We start from the raw sequence: 21,871 nt of genomic DNA, 5'->3' as shown, positions 1-21,871 counted from the left end.
ATTAAACTACTAAGAAGGAAATAGAGGCAAGTCATAATAAAAGTTATTATCTTATTATTGTTATGCTTATCCCTCCACCCTACCTAATTTATTTCTGGAGCTTGGGGAAGGAGAGCTTACAGTTAGTAGGGTGCCATCACACTACCTTTCCTGAAAGCTAAGCATAAAATCTGCCCCAAGGTCTTAGTTTTGATAGAGATTTTGTCTTTACTTAAGAACTGAGCACTGCATTTTTGGCTAATATGGCACACTGCACCCCTTTTCCTTCTGTAAGTGGGAAGGAAACACAGTGAAAAATGTACCCTTCATGCATGGATCATGTTTATCTGTGTGTATATTGCTTCTAGAGAAGTACAACACAGATATAAATAGTGTGGTAATGGACATAGAAATGGGGAGCAAACATTTTTTCTTGCTGTGCAATATTGCATTTCATTCAGCTGCCTTCCAGATTTAGTATAAAGCAACAGGGTTGGGATTCTTGGGACACTCTTTGAGTTCAAACCTCTTCAGAACCTATCCAATGACCTGGACCTACCAGAGAGAGAGGAATGGCACACACCTACTTCTAGCAAATTCTTTAATTGTCCTACTAGTAAAATTTTTGGTCTTCAGTCCATCAGAAACATATCTGCTCAGATTTATCATGTATCATATTTGGATAGTGTCATTATTATTTCTGGAGAAAACAGCTCAGTGTAGTCTCTGACCATACACACACACACACACACATCAACACACATCTGGATGCACAGGCGCGTGCGTGCTCACACACTGGTCATTTGATCAAAGCTATTTGCAGTATCAGCAGCCAGACTGAAAAATAAAGGTGAATAATTTTTAAAAGAAAGAATGTATTTAAAGAGAAGATTTTTGTTTGTTTGTTTGTTTTGCATTGACATTTTAAACCTAAAACACCGTAGCATGAAAGAAAAACTAACAATCTGTTTTTAGCCAGTTATCTTAAAAATTATTAAAACAGTGAGAAATACACAGTTACTGCAATCCATTAAATGCTGTAATTAGGAAAAGAAAGTGACATTACAGAAACACGAAAAAATGTCTGACAAATGGAATATGATGAAAAATGTATTCTTTATATCAACAGAAGAGCAGTGCTTTCTCAAAATTAAATTGGTGTATCCTATCATCAGGTATAAGTAAGCACTTTTCCATAGATTATTGAAATTATCATATGGCCAATACAGAGAAAAGTAATTTAGCTGTTATGATGCAGCTTCCCCAGCTTGAAAGCTGCGTTTCGGATGTTGTTTACCTCAGACTCCTCCTGGAAACTACATAAGCCTTCAGCTTTCTATTCAGTAGAGAAACACAAATTGTTTGTCTTTTTTTATAGGGAAGGCTTTATAGTTTGCTTCTGGAGAACAAGGAGAGAAAGCCCAAATTTCTGATTTTGCATTTTCTGAAGTTTTCCAAAATTTTTGTAAAGCTTTCTTTTTTAATTATTTTTACTCAGTCCTAGTCTCTTGAATGAGTTTCTCCAAACTCTATTTTGTAATGAATTTCCAACATCACTCTGTTTACCCTCTTCTAAGTTTACCTGTCTTATTAACTAGCTCTCCTTACAAGGATACTGAAGTAGAGCAGAGCAAACTGCTGGCTAGGGCTGTTCCAGCTTTCTTGAAAGGCAAAGGGTAAGTTAAAGAGAGAGTATGCTCATAACTCGCACTAACACAGCTAAATCAAAAACTTTTCCTCTTTTGCCCTGCTTTTAATATATCCTGTTAACATTCTTCCTCAGAAAATTAGATAACCAGTTAATCAACTGAGCTAAGTAAGGCATGTTTAAATTTATTTATGAACACGTGGATGTGTGAGGTCTTGATCAGACACTTCCAAGGAAATCTAAATTATGCTTTCAGTATGTTAATCATCTATGAAAGGAATGTATATTTAATGTATATACACAATATATAACATGTTAAAGCAAAAATAGCTGACCTCACAATCTGCTTTTTTTTTAATTACGTGGTTTTGTACAGCTCTGGTCCCTGGCCTGATCTTGCATCTCATTGATATCAGTGGCTGGCTCTGTAATTGAGTTGGATTCTACCATCCTAAGCCATTAAAATATTTAATATATAAACTACAACAGTAGCAAAATAATTTCTGCACTTGGTACTTTTTTTTCTAAGAACGCTGAATTGTTCGCTCCTAAAATCCCATTTCACAGTCTTACTTGCTCCTGCTTTCTCTGTTTATTTCCCTCTGTCTGTCCGGACTGCACCCTCTCTCCCCCAACCCCGTTCCAGGTTACAGTACAGCCTCGATGTTGCAGACAGGCTGGCCGATGAACATGTACTCATCGGGTTGTATGTCAACATGCTCCAGAGCAACCCCGCACGGTTAGTGCAGGTTTGGCACCTTTGGGGAACCCAGCAAAGGGACGTTGGTCGGCCAAATGCACGCACGGTTTCCTCATGGCTACAGGCTGCAGCAGCTCTTTATGAGCATTAATCCAGAGGGAACCTGTATGCATATGGGGTATGTCCTCCCAGATTTGGTGGATTGTGGCAATTGCTGTTATTCTCTCTAGCGTTGTTAAATAACCAAGTAATGTAAGTAATTGCTTAGTTAAGAATGACCATACAGATTGATTTGGGGTACTGTGCACTAATCAGTGCAGTATTTTTGGATGTTACAAAAATCTTTATACAGCAATGACTAAGAGGTCCACATTTTCAAGGAATTCATTTCTGAGGTGATTTTTGATACATAATTTGTAGCCTCACCTTATCTTACAAGTAAGAAATGGTAATAGTATGCAAAAATGATAATAACAGTAATAGGAAATTGTTTATTATCCTAGGGAAGAATGGAGTTCATTTCATTTTTTACTTATGTCAGGCAGTGGTTTTAAATCTGACTTCTGCATTGTTTGAATCTGTGTATAAATTTGCCCTTATCTTTCATTCAGACTTAAGTATGACAGTTCTCAAAATGGGTGTCTTGAACGTAGTTGATTACTTCTGCCAGAACTTTGTCTGCTAAACACATCTGCAGTGCTAGCGCTTGTAGATGATGGCATGACAGCAGCGCAGCAGGCCATTTCGGGGGGAGAAATGCTGTCTTGCCTCTGCAGGTACAAAGAAACCTTCTACCTTGCAGGCCTGCACCAGAGGGATGGTGAGAGGTGTCATGTATGGCCTTGGAAAACAGGGCAGGGGGATGCATTGTGTAGTGCTTCTGACAAAAGTACGGCCAGGATGTTTTTCAGTCGTCATGAACCCTTTAGTTTTCCATGCTGCTATTACAGAATATTTCCCAGGTTAGGAGAAACTGTCAGTATACTCTTACACATGCAAAAGGCAACTGCTTTTGGGAGGGTGAATGCAGTGGTTCTCTGCAGTCTCGCAAAATCCACTTGTGTGTGTAGCTCCAGTTGAAAATGATGGTAATTTGTCTTGTAACTATATACAAGGGAGAGAAGAGTCTGCTTTTTTGTTCAGGATCTGCTTCTCTATTCTGTGTCCCACTGGAATTTGCCAGTAGGGAAAAAGAAGACAAGACTAGTTTTAGGTGAGGAAAATGAAAACCAGTTCTTCCAAATGAAACCATTTTGAAGGGGAACTTCTTTCCTCATGCAGCCCTACCAGAACACAGATTTATTCAGTATTATTTACACAGTGGCTGTGAAATCAAGCAAACGGGGCATATGTTTAGACCCACTACGACTGAACAGGACAGGAAGCCGCTACCTCTAGGTCAGCTTTGACAGGGAGAAGAGAAGGTGGCCTTTCATCCTCTAAGTGACTTTAGATGGTTGTTCAGAGGCCAGCAAAAACTGGACCTGGTTTAGAGGTGTGTTCTGATGTGAGGCTACTGCTGCCATATCCAGGATTCATTTAGCTTTGGAGAGGAGCACCGGTTGAGTCCCTCTGTGCGTGAGGCCCTCATCTTTACCACCTCCCTTCTCTAAATTTTATCCAAAATAGCTCAACCAGTTCTGCAGTAACTTGATTCTGAAACAAGAAGTACAAGTCTTCCCTTGCATCCCTCACAGGCTAATAAGTTCTCCTGTGAGCTATTTTAAGATCCAGTACTGCAGGTGGAATTTAGAAACAAGAAGAAGACTTACTTCATTATTTTTAGTAAATATATGGGCTAAAAAAGTAACCTTTATCCAAATGTTTTCGTTGCTGTATTATTAAATATTGTTTTATCATATGAGACCAATATTGATATTGAATTTAGTTTAGTTTTAATATCTAGTTTTTATAAAAGGCTATTTTTAATTGCAAATTGATTTCTTTTCATTCATTTGTGTTAGAAACTTTACCTGCTTTTCAATATTAATTCCACCTATTTCAGTTTTGTTCTTTTCAGCTGCAGAAATACATAAGAGTAGGGTATTATTTTCATTCAGTAGAAAGTTGATTTCTGACTTTCGGAGGAATTTTAGTATACTGTGAAGAAGAGGAGTGAGTCATATTTCTGTACTATAGAAGTACTGTGCTGTTCCGTGTTATTTTATAAGATATCAATTTATTAAGGGAGAATGTACAATACCTAAGTTAGCTACGAAGGCTGCTCTGTCTTTTAGCTAGCTGTAGAGAAAGCAACACTTTTCTGTGGGACAGCTTGGAGTCGGAGTCTAAGTCTAAGTCTAACATATGCTTCAAAATACCTGAGAGAATAGATTTCTATTCTGAGTCTGCTCTTGAGAGAGGGAAAGAATTCAGACTGACCACAGAAGAACATCAAAACCATTTTAAAAATGTCTCAGATAATAAACAATCCCCAGTATGCATTTGGCAGGTTGATGTAGTTCAGACATTGTACTTACAGCCTTGACGCTTAGAAATCTATGCTTTTTTGGTCACTATTTTTCATAATAAATTCATAATAAATTACGCATTTATTTATAAATTAAATTAAATGTTGAATTCTGTAGAAAAGAGCATATCAGGAAGGCCACACAGTTTAATTTTATGAAAAACTGGCATTTCTGAGACATTTCTAACCAATATTGACATAATTTTAAGAACATCAAGGAACAGCCATGCCACTATTGCAGGCACCTGTTGCATGGGCTAATTTAACACATATAAAGCATAAGAAGCTCCTCTGGTGCTCCTCCTTACTTCACAGGCTGACATATTTTTGGTCCTTTGCCTGCAGCCTTTAAGATCCATTTTTTGTGCCTTTGGACTGTAAGATATTACACAGTTGAACTAAAGACTAAAAAAGGAAGCTTTATACCCTATTGTACAGGGTATGATATTGGACATCTACTCTGCATCTGAATGATAATAATTATTAGCAGTTATTATAACGTCTTTAAAGAAATGGTCACTAATGGAGAAGCAGTGTTAAAACAGTTATTTAACTTTTTTAAAAAAATAATGATCAGAAGCAGAATATTTAAACACTTTGATTGTGAAATGCAGAATCTCTTTCAGAAAGGTGCCCTCTTTTGAGGGTCCCAAATCCTTTACACATATTTACAGTATTTAAAAACACGCATGTATTTCACTTCATTTGTCCATAAAGTTGCTGAGGTAAAACAGAAGTGAATTATGGCAAACTAGAGCTCTGAAACATAAAAATCCGGCGTTCAAGGCTAATGCTGTTGCACATACCTCTGTGCTTAGTGATCACATATAATAGGTACATTCCAGATTTAAATTTATCTCAGACATTGCAGTCTAATTTACAGAACTTTGTGACCGGTGATTTGTGACATTCACACACTGAAATAGATGTAGATCTATTTTACGGCATTCACCTACAACAGATGTAAATCAAAGGCATTAAACAGCAAATACAGGGATCACAAGAGTCAAAAGGCTGTGGTGGATTGATTCATTCAATAAAGTCATTGCTTCAGGGTTTAACTCAGATCTCAGAACTACTTTGCAGCTTGCTGATACACCAACAAGTGGAGGCATAATCCATTATTTTTCCAAGGTGGATAATATGGTTGCACATTGCTGTAAAAATGAGAATTGATGCTGAATGCTTGCTACTTTCACAGCCCTCTGTTAGAATAAGATGTCTTAGTTATTAAGGAAAAATGAAAAATGAATTATATTGTTATGAAATTAATCCATATTAACCAGTTTACATAATTTTGTATGTCTAGGAGTTGCTTCTCCCTCTCCTTCTCTCCTCATGTCAGAAAGGTAGGCTGGGATATGTAAGAAACACATCTGGTTTAAAATTTGAAAAGTTTAGAAAACCGCTTTTAGGTTGAGTCTTTTCAGAAAGTAAATTGTATGTTGTCTTCCTATTAAAGTCCGAGTAACAGTAGAATCAAGCTGTATATGTAACAAAATACATTACACATAACCAAAACTAAACAAGTAGTGCTTATCTTCCACCAGAAGCCTTATGCAGAGCCTGCCTCGCAAGCTTGGCTTACAATGAACACCGCTGTGCCTGACTTTTCACAGCTTGGGCAAATTTCTAAACTTTGTATTGTGGTCTCACAGGTCTCACAGGTCTCAATAGAGTGAGAAGACTTATTTTGTCTCTTTTCCATTATCCCAGCATGACTGAGACAAATCCACATGACTCCCAACCTTAGTTTAATGATCAGTGAATATCAACCACTATACATCTTTCAAATAAAACTTCTAAATCCCAGCAGACTTAATCAAGCCAACCAAAAGCTGCACACTGTAGTTCCCTGAGGTACCTGAGAATATGAACTCACTGAGAATTTTTGAAGAAATGCTTTCTTTTCCTTTGAAAGATACTGATTCTTCAAAAGCAGAACTTTTTGCACGGAAGTATTTTTCAATGCTGTTTTCATCTGGAAAGCTTTTCAGGTTCAAGACACAATTTCTGGCAAGGCTTAGAATCTAAGATGCCCAAGTCCAAAACAACTCTTGTTTTGTGCACTCCTCTGAGAAGTGAACCTAGTTCTCCAGCCAGCAGACGCATGCCCTGATCGGCACATGGGTAGGGAGGTGTGTTTCTCTCACCCTGCAGCCAAAGCATCAAAACAATTTGAAGAATTTACCTCTGGGACAGGCTGCCGTACTATCGTATATGCCACACAGTAAAACTTTCTTCTCACCTCTTATCAGGGACTTCTTTTTTAGTCTTGTATATACTGAAAGTAATGCAATGTGGGATTGTAAAGATGTTACCTAGGGTCAAGTAAGTCTTCTTCATACTCTTTTTCTTTTCCTTTGTATTAGTTTTGGTAGTTCTTTGCAAACTTAAAAATATTTAGAAATAGTAAAAGTTCCCACTTTATTATCTTTTTCCTGCTCATCTGACAAAAAATATAGCTTCTATTTATAATACAGACAACTGACAAGGGTTTAACCTGTAAGAATTATTTGCCTTTGCTTTCTTAGAAAATAAGAAGTAATTAGTCGAAATATTTTAAAGTAATTTAGCATATTTCCTGTAAGTTCTTACTCTTTGTTAATATGTTTTTATTGAGATTCTACACACAATGAAAGCAGACTCCCTTCATAGATGTTAGTGAGTGCTAATAGATGTTTGTATCCTGGTAGCACAGATTGACTCCAATCTAAAATCAGTGAAAGTTTGGGGTCACTGGTGTGCCATTTGGTGATTTTCTAAAATCTTACTCCTCAATATCTAGAAACCAAGAGTAAAAGAAAAAGACTGATTATAAATTCACAGATCATTGGTTCTAAACCTGTGGTCCACTAGGCTTTGGTAAGTGCCTCTCAGAGCTGTTCTAAATTTGTTTTCTGTTACAAATTTGACGAAGCTTCTTCTTTTGTCCACAAGAAGTGTTGAAGTTCACAACAAGCCATTTTCCAAAAAGTAATCGCTATTCTAGGTGATACAACAAAGCTGAGAAGTAAAATCAAATGCTGGTGGTCCTAAGCACACCTCTGTGGATGAAGGAGCCTGCCAGTTGCATCCCACCTGGACCTGGTTGGGGCTCACAGGCTGCTGCTCTTTCCCACTAAGGGAAGATGCTGCCTGGCCCTTAGAGCTGATCCTACCAGGGAAATTCCTCACCCAAAGTGGTAACCCACTTTGCTTGGTCACCGTCTCTCGTTTTAAACATTTTGGTAGTATTTTTTTTCTGAATTCTGCACTGAGGGTGTGTGAACGGACAGTGTGGCAGAGTGATTGTCATTTCTGCTGTGCATTAACAAATCTTTCCTCCTTCCTGCCCCGACACCAAGCAGCATGCTCGACAGTGCAAGTCGTCTGGATGAAGAGCATAAGCTGATCGCCAGGTATGCAGCAAGGCTGGCGGCAGAAACTTCTTCATCAGTAAGTGTTTTAATTAAAGGAAGGTACTTTCCTTCTGTATTGTTTCAGGGGCTTGACAAGATCAGGGAAATTATATCTGACAAGCCTGATTATTCATGGATTGCTTTCGCCATCCTTTTCATCAGATTCTGTTATGCTTTATGACTAATACTTCCATGCAGGTCATTTAAACCAAAGAATCCACACACTAATGCATATAATCTATACACTAATGTAAGGGTATTTAAACAATTACAGAAAAGGGAATCTGACATTTTGAACTCAAGACTGGAAAATATTAGCTGGACTAGCTTTGGTTAAAGGTTGATGATTTACTGCAGCAAAATAAAAAAGTGATGGTGAATCCATTTTACTCTTTAGTTCAAATATCACAGCCACTAGGGCCCTAAGTGCTGAAGATTTTGAAGAATGAGCTTCAACAGGGTGACTGTAATGACCCACTGCATTAGCCCTGGCTCCCATTTTCATTTCAGAGCAATGATTATTCTCCTCTATGTATCCCAAGATAGAAGGCAATGACAGGCTAAAACCTCACTAACTATACTCAGGAATAAAGGAGAATGAAGCAGGAACATAATTGAAGTATATAAAATCTTAAATGGCATAAATAAGGTCAACCTACTTACCTTCCTTTCTATCTCAGCACATTTGATAGAACAAGGAACCATAAATGATAGCTAAGTGAAAAGCAGCCAGTCCCGAATGTCAGGAAGCATATTTTCACGATGAGATTTACGCTGTGGGGTCAATTGAAAGGGCAAAACTGGGCAGAACTGTTCATGTAAAAACACTGAATCACGTTCATCCCAGGTGAAGTCAGTGAGGATGAATCTGCTGCCGGTGCAGCCGTCTGTCCTGTAAGATTTCACACTACCTGCAGCGGTGGGAGAAGAGAGCAGAGCACAGACTGTGATGGTCTTTCAGCCCATCTTTTTTCAGTCCCTTTCAGATGCATGACAGAGCATGGCTCAGATTTGAAGCAACCTGCCAGTGGTTGTTTTGCCAGTGAAGGACAGCAATTCCTTATGGAACTTAAATTCCCTGTTAATAATATCTCCCTGTTAATAATATCAGGTAGAAACTGCAGTGTCCAGGATATCTAACGTGTGTCCCTGATATGTGGGGAAACAGGAAATAGTATTTAAGCACATTTTAAATAGATCTGGTTTGGAGTGATATTTTGAATTTCTCTTTGCCATCCAGCTACCTATTTTTTTCTATGCCTTTCAAATAAAATAGACCAAAAATGAAAGTTCCAGTTTACAGAATCTTTCAGGAGCACAAGAGTGGTATCACAGTTTTGGAAAGCCACATTAATAGCAGAGTGGAAATTTTAAAAGCTTTGCTGGCAGTCATTCTGTTTGTTGAGGAACCAAATGTGTTAATAACACTGTGCCTTCGGGATAAAGATTCTGGTTTCCTCTTTATCAGCTGTTACATCCATTAGTGTGGATGTGTTTTTTGTATTCTCTTTCTTGATGGCCAGAATGTTAATGAGAAAATGTACAGGTAGCAGAAAAATTAGTAAGTGATTATAGACACACATTTCCCCCCAGGGCTAGTCTTAGTACTAACAAAGTTTGGCACTGAGATGTCTAGTCTTACCTTTTGATGGTCAGCTCCTGCAAGGTGCTGCCTCCAAGGGGGTGCTTGGCATCACTTAAAATTGGGCTCCACAGTAACACTTCATAGTTTTCTGAAAGATAGAAACATTTCCATTTTTGGCAGGTCATGGTAATAACTCAACAGAGTACTTTTTTAATTTCTGATTCTTCTATGCTAGAGTTAAGAATATGTGGATCTCTTTAATACTTATGAAACCCTAAATGTCTTTTGAATTCTGGAACTGCATTGTCGTTGATAAAATGCTGAAATATAGGAGTGTGAACAAACAAACCAATATTTTATTGCTGATAAACAGGACAAATAGAGTAGTCCAGTAAAGTTGTAGTGAGTTCTGCCTAGTTTGGTAGAAATAATTTAATTCCCACTTCACTTTATTGAAACAAAAAAGGTTCTCTTGTGTCTTCAGGACTGGAGAAGAGCTTTACTGAAAGTATCATCAGAGCGTATAGGAGAACCTGGGTGTGCCAAGCAACCAGACTGAAATCTGAATACAAAAGCTTTCAGACTGAAAGTACAGTCATACTTTCAAAGGGAGGAAGAATCACTGAAGTGGAAACACCTTTTTTTTTTGGGGGGGGGGGGGGGGGCGGAAGCTTTTGCTTCACTGTTCCGCTCTTGTCTGCAGCATCAGAATTAAGAGCCATTAAGCCAATTAAGAGCCATGCAGTTGCCAGCAAGGGTGCCATTGCCTGGGTGTTCAGGCAGATGGGGTTAGGCACTTTTACAGTTGGTTCATGGAAAGCTCCTTCAGGCAGCAATGAATGACAGGATGGTAAATACAGTCTTATTTACTCTAGCACTTACACTGCTCTTACTAGCAATGGAGCTGTACTGGTATAAGCCACAACGTGGATGATCCTTTTTTAGTGTAGGCAAGTTTGGTATTGCATTTTCTGTAAGCGGGTTTCATGGAAGAGGTTTAGTTGAACTCCTAGGTGTATGCTAGTTATTCCTTTCTCAGTGCAGCCTTCTCTTTCACAACAGCAGCAGGGACAGCAGAGAGGAGCCTCAGATATCTCTTTCACCATTGATGCAAATAAGCAACAAAGGCAGCTGATTGCAGAGCTTGAAAACAAAAACCGGTAAGCATCCGCCAAGTGCCTGGTTTTGTTCAGTCCCATCTGTTCCACGTGTTTATCTGTTTTTAACACTTTTTATCTCCTACTTCTGTACGATTTACATACATACACACATGCATATGCACAGGGCACGAAAATAGCCACAGAATATGACAAAGGCTTTAAGGTCCATAAGCAGTCTGTGTTTTAAATAGTACTATTAAATGTTATGATATAATCATTGATACTTTCCTGTTTTCAGCAGCTATTTGTTCAGTTAAAAAAGTCCTATTTCTAAAGCAGATTAACTAAGTTGAATCCTCTGTAGAACTGTAACATGAAATAATATAAAGATCTGTCATACTGATAATATTACATTCCTCTGCTTTTATTTTTGAAGAAGATGATTAAAGCTCTCCAGAATACAATCTGTCTGAGAAAAATAGGATTCTTTTTTGCAAAAGAAGCAGTAAGTTAGACTACTGATCAAATCAGAAACTAGGTACAGAGGTAGCTGACACTAGGATTGCTGGGGAGAAATAGCCTGGCCACCCAAAAGAGGAGATCCCCATGCCTTCATCGGTGTCTGTGGAGTGACACCCATTTGTAATCAGCAGAGGATCTGGCCTTAGGTCTCAGACTGCCTGATGTCATGAAATGTGTGATGACAGAGCTCTGTTTTTACTGCTGGACTGTGAAATACAGGACAACCCAAACCAGATGGTTTCCTAGTCCAAACTGCACTGCTTTCTGTCACAGTGTAATGATCCATAGCCTTCACTCTTGCTTTGTCATTATAGTTGGAGTCCTACTCCTGGCCACCTAATAGCCAACACATTGTGAAGAAGAGAAAAAAAAATCACAAAGGTTTCAACCTTCTGCTGTGAAGCCTTATACTATAGTTCTGACAGCACTCCCATGATGGGAATTCAGTCATAACAAGCCCTATTAAAGTATTTCTCCATTAATTGCTGATCACTCTCTAATCTTTAGTTACACTAGAAGTATTTTTTTCAGTGCAAAATATTTTTTCTGATACTGAAGATCATCCAGTTATTATTCTAGTTTTTGTTAAATTCATGTGGTGCTTGAAATAATCCTGAGAAGGAATTAGAATTATGGAGTTATTTAACTAAGCATGTAGCTATTTCATGTCTACCTCTGATTTTGGGGATCTTGAAGAAATGTTTCCCTTTTGTGGTTAAGTTCTAAAAGTTTATTTTAAAAGTATCCAGAAAACTATCCATGTTGAGAGCTTCACTAAACTTTTTCTCAGTTAGAGCCCAGTCATTATATCCATATTGGTGAAGAGCTACATACAGTCACATTTGTTCTTCTTGCAATGTGCAGACAGCTGGTCTCCTGGAAATGTGCTGACCTGTAGTCTTCTTTTTCTCCTCCCCAAGAGAAATCCTACAGGAGATCCAGAGGCTGCGACTTGAACATGAGCAGGCATCTCAGCCCACACCAGAGAAGGCACAACAAAATCCCACTCTCCTTGCAGAGCTCCGGCTCCTGAGGTAAGCACACAGCAGTAATACCATCAGGAATTCCTGGGGCCAGACATTTAACAGTAAGGGAAGAAATATGAGACAACCCTGACTTAAAGTTTGAGGGCTTTTTAAGTAAATAGGGCAATGTGCATTTTTTTCCCCATTTCAGTGCAGGCTGTAGTCATGAAAATAATTAAGCTTATGCTTTAAACAGCATGCATGAGGAATCTCACATATGACTCATCTACATTAAATCAAGCAGCTCAGCTGGTTAGAGCGTGGTGCTGCTAATGCCAAGGTCGCGGGTTCAATCCCCGTATGGGCTACGCTGAGGATTGGACTAGATGATCTCCAGAGACTCTTCCAACCTTACCGTTCTATGATGATGACGACGAAGCATGTGTATTAGTGTTTGCAGAGTTAGGCCCTCAAGTCATTTGGAGTAGATCCCCATAGCTATGTCCAAATATCATTAATTACGTGGGGAAAAAACTATTATTCTCTCAGAACAAATGCTTCTACAAAGACTTCTCATTTATGCGACTGTGTATACAGAGTTACATGAAAATGCAGCTAGAACTAGACATTACATTTTTGGAAAATTCCCTCATGTGTTGAACTCTAAGAAGAGGTCAGTCTTCCTAAACCAGGCTCCAGGATTATACTCCATGTCATGTCAGAAGTGAGGAATTATACCATTTGCAGCAGCTGAAAATTTATAGAATTATTTCTTTAATTGTCTCAAGCTGAAAACATTGATATGTGTGTGTGTGTGCATGGTAATTAGGATACTCTAAATAGATAGACTAATTGCTATGTATATTGCATTGAAGGAAAACAATAGTTGTTGGCCCAGATTTGTAGGCTTCCTGGAAGTCACGAAGTTCTATGTAGTGAGAGCCAGACTGAGAATGCAGTAACAACCATTCAAAAATGCTTTGCATATATAAAGAATAGAGTATAAATACATTCTTTCTAGCAAAATAATGTTAGATTAAATTTTATCCCTCCATACCTCTCTCCAGCATAGGGCTACAAAGATGATTAGGGGACTGAAGCATCTCTCTTATAAGGAACGGCTGCGAGAGCTGGGCCTCTTCAGCCTGGGGAAGAGAAGCCTGAGGGGGGATCTTATCAATGTGTACAAGTACCTGAAGGGAGGGTGTCAAGGGGATGGGGCCAGACTCTTTTCAGTTGTCCTGTGTGACAGGACAAGAGGCAATGGGCACAAAGAGAACCACAGGAAGCTCTGCCTGACCGTGAGGGGAGATTTCTTCCCTGTGAGAGTGATGGAGCACTGGACCAGGTTGCCCCGAGAGGTTGTGGAGTCTCCTTCTGTGGAGATATTCAAAACCTGCCTGGACATGATCCTGTGCAATGTGCTCTAGGTGACCCTGCTTGAGCAGAGGAGTTGGACTAGATGATCTCCAGAGGCCCCTTCCAACCTCAACCGTTCTGTGATTCTGTGATTCATACAGCTGTTTTCTCATGAGAAAACTAAAGAAATTTTTTGGCCACATAGGTACTTCTTTCTCTCAGAAATAGTATTTTGTGTGGCTAAATAATAATTGAAGGAAATTACTGTAAGAAACTGTGGTAAAGTCAAATACTGTATGGTTGTACTGTTGAGTTTTACACACGCTATAATATTTTCCTGTTTTGCAAATAATTACTTTTGCTATGCAGTCTGAAGCCAAATTAGCTTCTTCCTTTATATGAGTGATTTTAGTATGTAATTAATCCTAGATACCTACAGGCAAGTGACATTCTGTGAGAGCTGAAGACATAAAATTGAATGCAATGCATAAACTGTTTAAACTATATTATTCCTGTAGCGCATTCTGTGCATCAAGCCTGAAATCTATTTTAAGCAGGTTTAGGAGATAAGTTTTCTATGTAGTTGAAAAATAAATTTATTATCTCTAAAAAAATCAGATGATTGCACAGTGCTAGTGGCTTGACTACTTAATTTTCCCTCCTTTCAGATTGTTGCACATCTTAAAAGCATAATAACCTTATTTAAATTTACTGACATAGGATGTCCCTAGGGCACTGATGCTGAGTTCCTCAATTATGATGTCTTTTCTGATTTAATATGCAGTATCAGACACGGAAAAAACTTTTAATCTGTGGACTTGTACTGCTTTGCATACCATCCAAAATGTTCCCCAGTTGAAAGTTATAAGATTTTATTGTGATTTACCGTGGAATTCTGCCAAAATCTAAAATTACTGTACACTTAAGGTGTCCTGGGGCTGTTCTTACCATTTGTAGAACAGCAGAACTTCACAAAAACCAAAGGTGACACTGATACATATCAGTTAACCCACTGATTTGGGGGCTTGAAGCAATTAGGAGATTAGCTTTTTTAAGTTCATATAATATTAAAGAAATGCTGGGATCTGTAAATTATTTTGTGGATGCCTGTACTAGCATCTCTCACTAGAGGCGGTACTGTTGCAGATGCTGAAATGAGTTTCTGAACATTACAATCCTTCACATTACTAGTGCTGTCCTTCAGACTGGTTGCAAAGCCCATTAGAAGTCTAAGGACTTGGTCTGGAGTACCAGTGGAGGAAAAAAATAAATAAATAAAAAGAGAGAGAGCGAGAAGTGGCCTCTAAATTATGTACAGAATGAATACTTCCCTATAGAATGAATCTAAACCCTACAGAGATATGTACGAGGACCTACCACTTTAAATTACAGGAGTATTGGATTATATTTTTATCACCACTTTCTTAAACTCAGTTGCCTTTGTACAATTCACAGTATTTCCCACCATTAAGCGCTCAGAAAAGAAAATCCAGCCCACACAGTTTGTAGCAGAAAGAAGATTAGCCCTCCAGAAGAGTAAATTCAGCCTGGCAGTGTTAATATCTGATCCTAAAATATAGGTGAGAGATAGCAAACATGAGCTATCATGTAGAAGTCAGTGATGTTTATGAGTAACTGCTCACACAACCTACATAGAAGGCTCAAAATCATGGTTTCATATTTACTTAAATATAGGAAACATATTTAGTATTGTGATTTTGGTTCTCTTTCATCTGGGAGAGAAAAAAGTGTCATATTTTACAGGTAGTACAAGATTCATGACATAGTATTTTTATGATATATGTAACACAGTACTGTATAAAAAAATACCCAATACGTACATTTTTCAACAGTAATACTGCTAATTATATCACAGCTCCCAGGAGACAACAGTTATATTTAGCATTCTTTTGGAAACCTCTCCTACAATTCAGCGATGGTTCACAATATGCAAGCCAGGGCAGAGCTGTACCCCACCTGGTACTCCTCCAGTGCCCTGGAGGTGTGCAGAAGCAAAGCTATTCCCATTTATGTGGACACAAACTGGCTGTCGCACTTGGAGTCGATCAGTATTCACACTGGTCCAGCACTGGCCTTGGAGTCCAAAGAGCTATCTTCAACCAGTTATAGCTCCACTAAGTGATAGCCTTCCTCCAGCTTTTGGAGAGAATAGTAACAATGCAGATCACTGTGGTATCCTGGCTGAATTTCTGAACTTTCTTGGCTTCTCTGATATCTTGCTGTAACTTCTTGTCCTTCAGGGCATCATTTTTGTATTTTTCTGACAATTAGTGAGTTGGTTATTGACTAGAGAGATTCAAAGACAAAAAATGAAATCACTATCAGGCATTCCCACAAGAGAAGACATACCCAGATTTGTCTGAACCTCATCTGCTGTTTGGAGAAGAGTATGTGTCAGTGTCCATCCTTTCCCTCATCACTATACTTTGTTCTCTAAATATTCTTAATAGGAGAGAATATACTCGCTTTCATGTAGCCTCACTTTCTAGGCACTATGCTGAATTCAAAGAAAGGGTTTGCTCTCCTGCAGTCAGTAGGTACTACCTCACATTAGCACTGGGGAAACGATGTAAGGTTCAAAGGCTGACATTATGAGAGATAGGCTCTGATCCTAAATCTTATTTCTCAGACAGAGGAAGGATGAACTGGAACAGAGGATGTCTGCTCTCCAGGAAAGTCGGAGAGAGCTTATGGTTCAGTTAGAAGGCCTCATGAAACTACTGAAGGTAAGGACCTCTGCTTGACGTTAACAAGGAAAAAAGGCACAGCCAAGCAAGAAAAGGGAGGGAAAAGGGCTGACAACAACATTAATCAGAACTTGACTATTTCCTCCCATAAAAGTTGACTTTGTTTCCTCCCCTTTCTATCTTTCACTTTAGTCTTTAATTTCAGGGATTTCAAATGATAGTCATGATTATATTGTTACTGTAGTAACACCACATCATCATTGTCATCTACTGCTAAGTGACTGGAACAGTAGAGAGAGACTCAGTACTACTGAAGAATTAATACAGTTCTTTGAATGATGTGGTGCAACATGACATACAATCCTGTTTTGCTCATTTGCAGAAAGATACAGCAGCATCTCTGGATTTCAGGCCAGTAGTCTCTGGATCAGCTATTCAACAATGTCCAAAAGCAAAATGTTTTGTGGCAGGTCCAGTTTCAGATGCTTTTATAATTTTCTCTCCTGAAGACATCAAATACGTAACAAATGTATGAGAAAAGAACAGAATGACAAGTAAGATGAGATGCCTCAGAAAAAACAGCTTAGTGCCCAAGCTGGCAGTACATAACTGTTTTTACTAGTTCCTTTAACTTTTCCCCTTTTGTTGCTAATTCTGTCAGACGTGATCTAGACAATCACATCTGACTATCTAACCTTGGCTTTGCCAATAATACTTTGCTGTTTTCTTAAATACAGAAGCAAGTCCATGTTAAAAAGATGAATCACACCTTTGCAAAGCATCTCATTTAAAAAATGGAAATCTCAAAAAGTATCTATATTTTTAAGACAAGACTAGGGTAAGATGGAAAATGTATTTTTATTTGCAAAGTCTTACCCCATTTTGGCTGATGTGCCTCAGAACAGATGATGCCAGAAATTCACACTGGAAGAAACAGCTCTGAATAGCATGAGTGTTTTGTTTTTGGCCATCCCAGATAAAATATGCCTGGTAATGCAGTGCAATTGGCGGGAGCAGAAAGAATTTCACTGAAATACATTAAGCAACCCCTGTTTGCATCGAAGGATGAGTTTGGCCCCTATGTCATTTGCTAAGTGACTGGAACAGTAGAGAGAGACTCAGTACTACCGAAGAATTAATACAGTTCTTTGAATGATGTGGTGCAATATGACATACGATCCCCAGAGTCAGCCTTCAGCAGGCCCCTGAGCAGCAGAGCCAACCAAGTGGGCAGCAGAGTCTCAGGAGCCAGAAGTAGCCAGAATGCTTTTCCCTCTACCTAGAAAATGCTGTGGTGCTACAACTAGGGGTCAGGGCAGTGTGCTGCATTGCACTGACTGGACAAAGAATTTTTGGTAGGAAATTGTACAAGCTTTCTGCACACTTCGTACAGTTCTGGCATTTCGAAGTGGCCAGAGCTGTAGCCTGGACCCGTATTTTCAACTATCTCAATTTTAACTTCACCCTCTGCGCAAGTCTGCCTTTCTTCTTCTACTCTTCACTTACATCCTGGCTAATCTATCTGCTGATCCTCTTTCCCTTTAGGAAGAAGAATTGAAAGAGGTAATAGGTTACTTGCTTATAGGAGATGTCACTAACTCTTAAGTGTGATTGTATTCCTGTGATTTATTTTACTACCTTTGCTTGAAATGTGTGCATCCTCTTCAGACCAAAATTTATATTCTGCACTTCTTTCACATATTATTTTCAAGTATTTTGGATTTCACAATTAAAGATTGCTACCTCCTGGTTTCATCAGTAGAAGCACAGTCAAAAATCTGATATATTCTGTCTATGTGGTAGAGCATTTTTAGGTAATGCTCAACTTCATAAAAACTAGCAATTTGGCTAATTTTTGAAAAGCATCAATCAGTCTGTTGAAGCAGGAAAACGTGACCAAACAGCACCTCTGTATAAGGTCTGTCTTTCTGGCTCTGCATAATAGCGTTAAAAGACCTTCTATTTGCAAAAGAGAGTCCCTAACATGACAAGAGTTTCCATATCTTACAAAATAGTCACTGGACATTACTAAGTGAAAGTACATTTTAAGGCTATTATGAGATACCAGTTTTTCCCCACGGAGTAATAGTCTCACCAAATACCGAGTGATGATGCTAAGGAATTACTCCCAGAATTTCCATGAAATGATCCCCTTTAAACTATACCATTTCACAATCTGTTGAAAGATAAAAAATTAAATTAATTTCTGGAGGAATTTGATTGGTGTGAGCAATCTGGCAATTCATTTAATACTTATGAACTTTCTATTTCTCTGCTGCCCTTTCTCGAGAAAGGGTAATGAGGACATTATGTGTACGTGTAAGGTCCTTAATGTGTTCAGGCTATGGGATGGACTTTCCCAATATGTCATCCCTCTACAATTCCAGCAGAGGGAGCAATCATCTAAAACTCCTGTAATGCAATTCAAGCAATTTATTCTAAGCATTTCATGAAAATTGATAATGATAAACCTTTTGCTTACTAGCAGGGTTAATTAAAAACCTTTAGCATGTTGACTAGAGATAGTGAATTAAAAAAATACATTAAGTCTTCCTAAAAGACACTAGAACATTGACAGCTGCAACCAATTAAAATATAAAAGCTGAAGTTTTCTGCATTTCTGCACTGTTTGTCATAGCTTTCCCTTCCTCCCTTTTCAGCCTGCCTAAGTCCTCAGCTGGTGGGGCTAACTAAGTTTTGGGGCAATCTGATGCTTGATTTCTCTGCTGAGATTACCAAGGAGTTGCTTATTGCTGGTTATCCTAGCAGATTTTCAGGCACCTAACTCTAGTCCATGAAAACTGTGTTTCTCATGATTCCCAGTAAGCAGAAATCCAATTCTAATAAAATTCCATTCCCACCAACTTGGGTTGAATTGGATCTAGCTAAGCAAAATATAATAAAAGTGTTTACCTCTTTTAAATCAGTCATTCTCTAATATTTTCCTATTTCAACTTTATTTTCATTGATTGTGTCCAATATTGCACAAATAATATAAAAACAAGAAGTTTTTAACTGGATAAGGGAATCCAAATGTTTCCTTTCTCTGTGCTTCCCAAACAGTTTGTTCAAATATGGAAAGCTACAGATAAGAGAGCATTGTTTATCATAAACACAAGATGTCAAGCATAACTATAAAGTAGACTCAACACTAAGCACTGGTGAACAGTTTTTTACATTTCTCCTGTGGGAAAATTCCAGAGGAGAAATACTGGCAGGCATCCGTTATTTTTAGTAAATAAAATGCCCATTATGTAGTTCATTCCTTAAATGTGACTTGGTTATAGAAACAAATTTAATCCATTTTTTTCTCCTCTTCTCTGAAAGTTCCCACTGTTGTTAGTGTTCCCTGGAACTGCCATCAAAGGGAAAGGGAAGCTGAGGAAAAAGGGCAAGAACTGGGAGCAAGAAGTTCTTCATTTCACAGCTCTTCTATTTTGTGGAGGGGTTGGAGGCATGGCAGAAGATAGTTGTAGCTGCCAGATGTTCTACTCGATGTGCAGTGGGCACAACCTCCCAAGGCCTAGGGGCATCACCAGGTTGCTGCGTGCCCTGTCTCTGGGGGACCAGCATCACTCACCCAGCTGGAAGCAGACCAAGGGCAGCTGGATACTCAGCTGGCCACCTCAGGGTTTGATTTCTCCAAGAGTAGATACAGAGGAGTGCAGAAACAGCAGAGCATCTGGCCCTAATATTTTCAACCTCTCTTTCATCCATCCTTTAAATGTTTTAAAGATGATCATTTAAAAAAATGTAAGCATTAAATCCTCCATTCTCTTGTCAGTACTGTGCTTATTTCTCATAAACCTATTTTGCCACTATATGTCTCCAGTGATAACATCTCTTAAGAAAGGGAAGTGAGGAGAAAAGAACAAATAGCTTAGTATTCTCATATATTGTTTATCGTTAGGGGCAGGATTTTTTAAAAATCTCAAAGAGCAATGCTGCACTCATTCTATAATGGGCTGCTGTTGACCTTGTTAGAATAGATTCCCCAAATCAGATCTGTGCTGGGAATCAAAGGAAATGGCATGCAAAGAGTTAAGAAATCCTTCTGAATTCTCAAAATAAACATAGGGTGAGGGAAACACCAGCTTTAATGGCGTGGCCGTAACACCAGCCAGTGGAGTTATTCTTCACTGTAAACAAACAGGCGCATGTGTTCTAGTTTCGGTTTTAAAACTGCTTAAGCCACTTCAGTAATTAGCCTGTACTGAACACAGATTTTCAGCCATGACAAGAGGTGTGTAGTTTAGTTTGTGTCAGAGAGTTTGTTTTTCCGTATGTAGACGCACATTCCAGGGGCTTTGAAGCAGTCAGGGAAAAGTGCACTGTCTCTTAGTAGCATTCATCCAGCTGCATTTGTAAAAAATATTATTTTGTAAAGTCTGTTTGAATTTCAGCTAAGTGATACTAACCATGAGGTGCTAACAGCATGATGTTTTATATGACTGGTGTTAAAACATTTTCACTTCCAGCAGCTGAAGCCATAACAGGAATCTAAATCGTCCTATACCCATAGTTTTGGGTAGTGCCTGAGTATATCCTGTAGAGCAAAGAATTTAATAGGATATAATTTAGTAGTGGCTTAAATTCGTTCTCTAACTCAGAAAAAAATCATTAAGCTGTATTATTTAAGAATATCAGATTTTATGTGACTGAGAGGTTGCATGTACATTTTAAAACTTTATGGCATGAAGCTTTTCTTTAAGGCTGCAGAGGCTCAGGTATGAGTGCATAGATGAGCTAAAATGGAAGCATTTTGATTAAAGAGACTATTTCAGTTCCTTTCAGATCGAAAGCTGCTTCAGTGATAGCCTCTTTCCACTTCTCAAAGTCTGAATGATTTACTCTTTACCAAACGCACACATGAATTGGGGGAGTGGAAGAAGGAAGGAGTTGGGAGGGAGAAGGCCTATACTTTGGTATTTATTAATTTGGATTTTTTTTTAAGTTAGCTGTCTGACATTTTCCCAAGCTTCAAGAAAGTCACATATAGATCTGTATTTTATTACCTACTGTTATTTTCTATGCAACATTATTGCTGTCCTCTAGCCAACAACTAACTTCAGCAGATTCCTTTTAGCAAAATTAACATTACCCAACTGACCTACAATCAGCATGATGCCTTTGAGCTGAGGGATGGGTGACAAGGAGAGCAGGCCAAGTCTCTTGCAAAGACCTGTTTAACTATTTGTGATTGTTTTCCAGACCCAAGGGGCAGGCTCCCCTCGTTCCTCACCCAGCCACACTATCAGCCGACCTATTCCCATGCCCATCAGGTCTGCCTCCGCCTGCTCCACCCCGACTCATACACCTCAGGACTCACTGACCGGGGTGGGAGGAGATGTGCAGGAAGCCTTTGCACAAGGTAAGTTTCATTGGTAGCTTGCAAGTACTCAGAGACTGTTTTAACAATCCTTATTTCTTCTGG

General features: G+C 38.7%; 1 protein-coding gene across 17 annotated transcripts in view; it reads left to right on the top strand.

Moving 5' to 3' along the window:
• The window catches only part of DTNA (dystrobrevin alpha), a 222,817-nt gene that overhangs the window by 185,694 nt on the left and 15,252 nt on the right, over positions 1–21,871 (top strand). For 6 of the 17 annotated variants that reach the window (XR_009957702.1, XM_062570397.1, XM_062570399.1 and 3 more), the window contains 8 exons: positions 1,578–1,655; positions 2,274–2,366; positions 8,148–8,235; positions 10,846–10,943; positions 12,326–12,439; positions 16,380–16,476; positions 17,983–18,000; positions 21,649–21,808. Coding sequence is in view for 16 of the 17 variants with exons in the window: in XM_062570397.1 (XP_062426381.1) it covers positions 1,578–1,655; positions 2,274–2,366; positions 8,148–8,235; positions 10,846–10,943; positions 12,326–12,439; positions 16,380–16,476; positions 17,983–18,000; positions 21,649–21,808 (746 nt within the window). In the remaining variant the exon portion in view is untranslated. The remainder of the gene's footprint in view (positions 1–1,577; positions 1,656–2,273; positions 2,367–8,147; positions 8,236–10,845; positions 10,944–12,325; positions 12,440–16,379; positions 16,477–17,982; positions 18,001–21,648; positions 21,809–21,871) is intronic. The other 11 variants (XM_062570400.1, XM_062570396.1, XM_062570402.1 and 8 more) reach the window with 6 other exon arrangements.

The sequence above is a fragment of the Rhea pennata genome, chromosome 2 (assembly GCF_028389875.1).
Source record: "Rhea pennata isolate bPtePen1 chromosome 2, bPtePen1.pri, whole genome shotgun sequence".
Classification (NCBI taxonomy): domain Eukaryota; kingdom Metazoa; phylum Chordata; class Aves; order Rheiformes; family Rheidae; genus Rhea; species Rhea pennata.
This window is presented reverse-complemented; position numbering and strand designations above follow the sequence as displayed.